At 33.8% G+C, this 8,521-nt stretch overlaps 1 protein-coding gene across 1 annotated transcript in view; it reads left to right on the forward strand.

The window, feature by feature from the left end:
• LOC149776744 (nucleolar MIF4G domain-containing protein 1-like) overlaps positions 1–8,132 on the forward strand; it is a 92,073-nt gene extending 83,941 nt beyond the window's left edge. Inside the window, exons 14-15 of the mRNA XM_089941412.1 lie at positions 1,938–2,069; positions 6,219–8,132. Coding sequence (XP_089797538.1) covers positions 1,938–2,069; positions 6,219–6,500 — 414 coding nt within the window. The 3' untranslated portion in view covers positions 6,501–8,132. The remainder of the gene's footprint in view (positions 1–1,937; positions 2,070–6,218) is intronic.
• The last annotated feature ends 389 nt before the right edge of the window (positions 8,133–8,521 follow it).

The raw sequence follows: 8,521 nt of genomic DNA on the forward strand, positions 1-8,521 counted from the left end.
CTGCATTAAATATGGTCACTTAGACTGAAAGTATATAAATATTTAAATGACTTTTCCTAAACATCTTAATAAAATTTGACTAAACTTTATACAAAGTATCCTGGCATGAAGACCTTCATTACTTTATACTAAGCATACTGGCATGAAGACCTTCAAAATTTTATATAAAGCATCCTGGCATGAAAGCCTTCAAAACTTTATATAAAGCATCCTGGCATGAAGACCTTCAAAACTTTATATAAAGCATCCTGGCATGAAGACCTTCAAAACTTTATACAAAGCATCCTGGCATGAAGACCTTCAAAACTTTATACAAAGCATCCTGGCATGAAGACCTTCAAAACTTTGTATAAAGCATCCTGGCATGAAGACCTTCAAAACTTTATATAAAGCATCCTGGCATGAAGACCTTCAAAACTTTATACAAAGCATCCTGGCATGAAGACCTTCAAAACTTTATACAAAGCATCCTGGCATGAAGACCTTCAAAACTTTATACAAAGCATCCTGGCATGAAGACCTTCAAAACTTTGTATAAAGCATCCTGGCATGAAGACCTTCAAAACTTTGTATAAAGCATCCTGGCATGAAGACCTTCAAAACTTTATACAAAGCATCCTGGCATGAAGACCTTCAAAACTTTATACAAAGCATCCTGGCATGAAGACCTTCAAAACTTTATATAAAGCATTCTGGCATGAAGACCTTCAAAACTTGATAAAGGAAGCATTCTGATAAGAAGACTTTTCAAACTTTGTAAATTGCATACAGTTCAAAATTGTGCAGAATTTCTTTCATTAAATCCTCTGACATTAAATATGACTAGGCATCTACAGCATTGGACAGAAGGACGTGTGCAATATTTTCAGTATAAAGCTTGGGAATTATATTAATAATAATAATAATAGTAATAATGTAGAACAATTATAATATAAACATTGTTGAGTCATGTTTACATGTAACTGAAAAAGAAGGCTACTGAAGCATTCTGCTTAAGCAAAATAGAAGACCTTTAGGAAGTGTTTATTTTATACAATTGTGACGGTTTTGTTCACATTTATTTTAGTGGGTAATATTGAAGATTTCAGTCTGACACCACTAAATTGCTAAATTCTTTATTCAAGTCTAGATTAACTCACTTTATGGTGATAACATAACTGGCTTTGTGGAAATTAAATGACCCACTTTATGGTAATTATATGACCCACTTTATGGTAATTATATGACCTACTTTATGGGAATTAAATGACCCACTTTAAGGGAATTAAATGACCCACTTTATGGGAATTAAATGACCCACTTTATGGGAATTAAATGACCCATTTTATGGTAATTAAATGACCCACATTACAATAATGAATTTCTGAGCCATCATCAACATTATTCATAATTCTACTTGAACAAGTGAATGTATGCATTTGTGCTATGTTGTTTAATAATTGTATTGCTGTGAAATTATGGCCGTGACATGATTAAATCAGGGGTGGTTCAGTGATTAGCAACACTTTCTTAAAATCTTAATCTACATTATGGTATGGTGATAGCAAATGTAATTATGGGTCCAAATGCTGCCTTTGTTCCACTTCATAGTTTTGGAGCATCACTGAAAGTGCTCAAAAACTCTGACAGTGTTGAGAAAACTAACATAAAATTCTATGTCCTTCTCTAACTTGGATTGATTCCTTTGTTATTTAATCACTTTTAAGAAAATCAGGTGCTGTCTAAAGAAAATGCCTGATGGAAATTATTGCCAATCTGTGTTCAGGAAATATACTTGAAGTTGTAAACAGTACACTAACCTTGCCCATCCTTGAAATAACAGTATTTGAATTTTCACAATGCTGGTAGTAATATCTTCTGAAAGTCACTTTTGAAAGTTTATATTAAATAAATGAAGAAAAGTACTGCCTAATTAAATAACTTCTATGTCATTCCAGATGTCCTTCCAGTTCAGTTTTTGGGACAAGTTTAAGGAATTGAAAAACTTTTCAGAACACAACCGCTGTAACCTGGGAAAATTCATCACCCATCTCTTAGCAACCAAGGCCATGTCCTTGTCTCTCTTCAAGGTCAGATTTTTTGTTTTATCATCTCTTTATTGGCAGGGAACATGATGAAGAGATGTAACTTATGTGGATGATTTTGTTTGCATCAGTAGTGATTCAGATTTGTCTAGATGCTTTCTGGTTGGATTGCAAAGGAATTGCAGGTTATGAACTGTTGATGTGTCTGGAAGTTGGCCCATCTGCCTGGTGTCAACACAGAGGTCAGGGTTTGCATTTAGTTTATTTTATCAGAGGATATTGCTTGTAGAGTCCCATGACTTGATATGTAAATGTTTCATGTTGCATATTGCAGCCATCAGTAACAACTAGGTCATTGTGAACTATATATCATGATGTGCAATCTGGCAATACTGCCATTGGCAGTTCTCTTTTTAAATCATTGTTGTGTCCAGTATTTCATTTGAGCTGGAATTTCTTTTTTCAGATTACTTAGTTCAAGATATTCTTCTCTGGAAATAAAAAGTGCTCAAAAATAACATGGATTTATAGTGAAATTTAAATAAGGATATATTCTTGGATTGTGTTTATTTGATTCACCAAAAGACTAAATGCACATCACTATGACTGATGCCACTCCAGGCATATCAAAACTTTCAGCATTGGAATTTTTTTTGAATATCGCTAAATTTTATTCAGAACGTTAGTCATTAGAACTTGTGCTAGAAAATCTAGGATTATTTGGAATACTTTAAGTAATTTATTGGTTGAATTTTAGTAAAGCTTGTTGTTTTTCACTCATTTATTTTACTTATTTTAAGACCAAAGAGTATAATACTTTTTTGTCATATTTGCATAAGAAGTAGATGAAAAACTGGACAGTTATGTAAAGAAAAATATGGTACATGTACACACTAAATAAAAGTGCTGACGTGTGGACTGTGGTGTAGTTGCAGGGTATAAAACTTGCAGCACTTAAAACATTATGAATGGAACATTGCCTTTTTTTCTCTCACTCTCTCTTTTATGTGCTTGCGTGCAACAAGTATGTTGGAAACATTTTAACAAGCCTGAGCCAAATTTGAGTTGATCCTGATAGTCAGGCAAGTGGATTTGTAAATCCCAGTAAATGTAACATTTGTCTGTAATAGATTTGGAGCTGCAGTGACTCTTTGATTAGTATGTTGGACTTGCAACCAGACAGATCCAAATTTTTAGCTTGCTAAAACTGGCCATGGTGTGACTTGACAAGACACTTTGTTCCATTTGCCTTAGTAATGTGTAACTTGTAATGTGTTGCTGTGCTGCTAGACATTTATTAGTCTGTAATAGAGAGACTGTCTACTATTGCATTTAACCAGTTTTAATATTAAGTGTGTGATCCAACTTCAGAAATTATCCCTGCACTAATTTATTACATTTTTTACACTGGAATCTAAAGTTGGATGTATTGTACTATGGGATTGTCATTATTTTATGCAGATGTTATAATGTAATCTAAGAATGTTAGGTAAGCAAGTCATGTAGATACTATAATGTAATCTAATAAAAACATAATAGTTAAGTAAAGTCGAGTAAGCATGTCATGTACATGTTACATTGTATTCTAATAACAATACAGTATCATTAGGTAAAAAAAAGTCATGCAGATGTTATAATCTAATGTAATAACAGAATACAGTAATGTTGGGTAAACAAGTCATGCAGATGTTATAATCTAATGTAATAACAGAATACAGTAAAGTTGGGTAAGCAAGTCATGCAGATGTTATAATCTAATGTAATAACAGAATACAGTAAAGTTGGGTAAGCAAGTCATGCAGATGTTATAATCTAATGTAATAACAATACAGTAAAGTTGGGTAATCAAGTCATGTAGATGTTATAATGTAATCTAATAACAATTCAAAATAAAATTCCATAATGTAACTGTTGATTCACCCTTAAATTTGCTGGATAAATACTTGTCCTGTAATACGTGGGATTGGGGGTCTATCAGCTTAGCAGGCATATTATAAAATAAGTCTAAATAAACCTTTGAATGGTAATTCTTTCACATTTTGGGGGCAAAACAAGTTCCTTTAAAGGAATATTACATTCTAATTTTATTATATTTTATTCTAGTTATTTGCATTATATCACATTATTTCCTTCTTACATCAAAACCCCTGGGGGATGGGTGGGGTGGGGATGGGGTGGATTGATACAAGTAACTGGTAAAAGAACTGGAAAAACAAAAGTAGAATTGTTATGTAAAAATAGGGTTCTGCAGGTTTATATTTTCTCTAATTGCAGCAAATGCAAGTAGTAAATAAGTTAGATTTGAGACGCGGTATAGTGTCGTTCATGTCTCTCAATTGATCCATATATCTATCCATCATTATGGACTCCATATATACCTCAATCTGTATGGACTTCCATATATATCTGATTCTGTATGGACTTCCATATATATCTCACTGTGTATGGACTTCCATATCTATCTCAATCTGTATGGACTTCCATATATATCTCAGTCTGTATGGAGTTCCATATATATCTCATCTGTATGGACTTCCATATATATCTCAATCTGTATGGACTTCGATACATATCTCAGTCTGTATGGACTTCCATATATATCTCAATCTGTATGGACTTCCATATAATTATATCTCAGTCTGTATGGACTTCCATACATATCTCAGTCTGTATGGACTTCCATACATATCTCAGTCTGTATGGACTTCCATACATATCTCAGTCTGTATGGACCTTCATATATCTATCTGTATGGACTTCTTATATCCATCTGTCTGTATGGATATCCATGTATACAGTGTTAACCTTTGCACATTTGTGCTTCAGGGACACACACTGGAGAAAATTGATGCACACATTTTGTTGCCATGTTCGTTTCTTTAACGCTTCAGTCGGGATTTATTTAGTATCCAAATCTTTGGATGAGGGATGGCATCGTGCATACTTTGAGCATACGTATAGTCTGGTTCCTTGCTTTGTATGCTTCCTGTGTTGCACTCTGCTATTCGTATAGTGGATTAAAATGCAGGGAGCATACAAAACAGGAAACCAAATTAGCATAGGCAATGTTATTACAGAGTAGCTTCCCCTAATCTTGTGAGCTCTCACGCAATTTCCATCAAGCTCATCAAGACGTCCAGATGTTTAATGTTAATGCTTGTTGCACTAGAAAGTGATCATCAGATTAAAACAGCTTCGACTAAGAATCATTAGCAAAGAAAGTGAAAGACGCAGAACACAAAAGAGTAACTATGGATCTAACTTTAATGAAAGAGAGAGAAAATAATTCCCTTGACTGGAATATGGCACATCCATTAGGATTGTTGGTGTGACTTCTGATCGCATGATTGCAAAGCCTGCAAAAGTGAATAATCAATTTGTGACAGGGTTTAAAAATTTTAAAAAATCTGCCCTTGTTTGCCACAACACATTATCACCCAAGACATTCTTTCACAACAACGAAATCAGTAAACTTGCTGAGATAAATGCATTATTTGGATTACAAAGTCAGGAGGTCATTGCAGATTTTGTTGGTTTTTAACTTGCTGCAATAAAAGAAAGATCTTAAAGTACAAATGTAACTTATTAAAAAGAAGATTAATCATTAGCCTTTTTGAATTTTTGATAAATGTGTTCTTGGATGAAGTACAATGAAACTGATGATAGCACACATTTTTTTGACAGGCAGTAAATTAACTGCCATTTGGTTAAAACTATTTAATTGGTTTTTTATATTGGCTTATATGTAATGTGTTGGTCTATAATATTGCTACAAAAGATCATAAGGAGACTGTTAAAAGTACGACTTTAATTTTTTTTATTTGACCCATGTTCTGACACCAAGGGTTTTCTTTCCCTCAGCTTTACACCCCTTGGAGATACACTGGTGTATATCTCAGCGTGTATTGACTTTCATATATCCATCTGTCTTTATGGACTTTTATACTTATCCATCCGTTTGCTTTTCCATATATCAATCCACTCGTTTGGATTACTTATTTTACACTAGGTCAGTTCTGTGGCACTAGTTGGGTATCTGTCTTTCATTAATGCAATTCAAGTTAAAGATTACACACACATATCACTTGTATATGCAGAATACCTGCCCTTAAAGGGCAACATTTTGCTATTCCAGTTATTGCCTTCACAGACAGATTTTAGTGTACTGCAGTATTTTCATTATTTGTATTTCAGACTGTATCATTTGGTACTCTGGAGAAGCCAATGGTCCATCTGCTGAAACAGATTCTAACAGATCTTCTCTTGAACTACCCAGATTCCATAGTGGAGGCTGTGTTTCACAGGATAGCTTTGCTTGACAAATTGCGTCTGCTTCATGAGGGACTCAGACTTTTTATGCATCACTTTCTCCTCAGACAGAAAAATAAAGATGGACAAAAAAATCCTCTTTTGCAAGAGAGGGTTGAAATTGCAGATAGAATCTTGTCTACTGCTAGGACTACTATGTTGTTATAACCAGCTTTGTGAACTTAAAATATTGATATTTCGCACTGCGTGGAGCCATATGTTATGGTGTATCTTCTTGCTTAGCAAATGGTTTGAGTGAGTTACTAGTGTCATAACCACTGAGCATAGGACTGGTGGAGTCATCTAAGATGCCAGCTTTGTAGTATGGACTTGGACTTGTTTTTATATCTCACATGTGATGGACTTGGACTTGTTTTTATATCTCACATGTGACGGATAACCTGATCAAATCATATATTGGGTATCCAACAAAGCTAATGGTTGAAATCCAGTTCAGTAGGTGAAAGGAAGATTGGATTGAAAATGTACAAGAGTTTGCCAAATTGAGCTAGTGGGAAATTTTGTTCAGATGAGTGAAGAGGGTATATGTAAGTTGATGTTAATGAAATGAGATTTATAGCTAAAAGGAGACATATCTACAAAATACAACTCCATGACAACCATTATTCTGTCTTGCATGATGTGTAATGTCCATCAGTCAATATCCAATGTCAAAAGTAGAGCCTTTGCTTTGGAGGATTTAATTGACAGGTGGATTTCAAGGGCAGGTGGATTTTTGCTTGACAGGTGGATTGTTGGCAGGTTGATTTGCTCCACAAGGAATCTTACACTTTTGATGAGCACATTTTAGTTCATGCTAAAAATCTCCTTCACGATATTGATAAAGTTGAAATTATTAGTGGTTCATTGGTATGACTATATTGAGTTGAACTTACTAGTGGTTCAATGTTGTAACCATATTGATAGATTTGAACTTATCAGTGGTTCATTGGTATGATAGTATGTTGACAGAATTGAACATTATTAGTGGTTCATTGGTGTGACAGCATATTGATAGAGTTGAACTTACTAATGGTTCATCAGTGTGATAGTATATTGACAGTTGAAATTATTAATGGTTCATCAGTATGATAGTATATTGACAGTTGAAATTATTAATGGTTCATCAGTATGATAGTATATTGACAGTTGAACTTACTAATGGTTCATCAGTATGATAGTATATTGACAGTTGAACTTACTAATGGTTCATCAGTATGATAGTATATTGACAGCTGAAGTTATTAATGGTTCATTTTTATGACTATATTAATAGAGTTCAGCTTATTAATAGTTCATCGGTGTGACTATATTGAGAGTTAAACTTACTAGTGGTTCATTGGTATGATAGTATATTGACAGTTGAACTTATTAATGGTTCATCCATATTACTGTATAGTAAGAGTTGAACTTGTGGTTCATGTATGACTATATTGATAGAGTTGAACTTATTAACGGTTGTTTGGTATGATAACTACTTTTGTAACAGTCAGTGTGAAATATTTAAATTAAATTATGAAATCTGTTACTGCCATGGCCAGTTTTTCCCAGATATTTTATTCTTCTTTGAATGCATTTCTTAGTCACATTAATATTTGAATACATTTCTTAGTCACATTAATATTTGAATACATTTCTTAGTCACATTAATATTTGAATGTTTCTTAGTCACATTAATATTTTTGAATACATTTCTTAGTCACATTAATATTTGAGTACATTTCTTAGTCACAGAAAAATAAGAAATAAACTTGGCTATCTCCTGAATCAACCCCTCCTGAAATAAAAAATGAATCTTTATTGTTATTATACCATACTCATCTATCCAGAAAATCAGTATATTGGAATGTAGTAGGGTTTTATTACATGTGGTAAACTTTGTTTTCTAGAGTGTGTGTGTGTGTGTGATTTGGAAATTAAACATAGCTTTAAAAAAAATTCAGTCATTATACTACAGTGTCTGCAGTTTGGCATTTTATAGTGTTGTCTAGCACTGAAGCATCAAGCTGCAGGTGTGAAGCATGATGTCCCACCAGTCCCATTATCTTGACACTAGGCCAACCAGTCCTAACACTAATGTCTTAATGCTGAACGCCAAAGAGGCAGCTGCTCGTATCATTTTTATAAGTCTTTGTTGCTATTTGGCTGTGCTTCAGACCCATGACCTCCCGCATCTGAGGCCGATGCTC

Source organism: Sinohyriopsis cumingii, chromosome 18 (assembly GCF_028554795.1).
Source record: "Sinohyriopsis cumingii isolate HCF-2022 chromosome 18, ASM2855479v2, whole genome shotgun sequence".
Lineage (NCBI taxonomy): Eukaryota > Metazoa > Mollusca > Bivalvia > Unionida > Unionidae > Sinohyriopsis > Sinohyriopsis cumingii.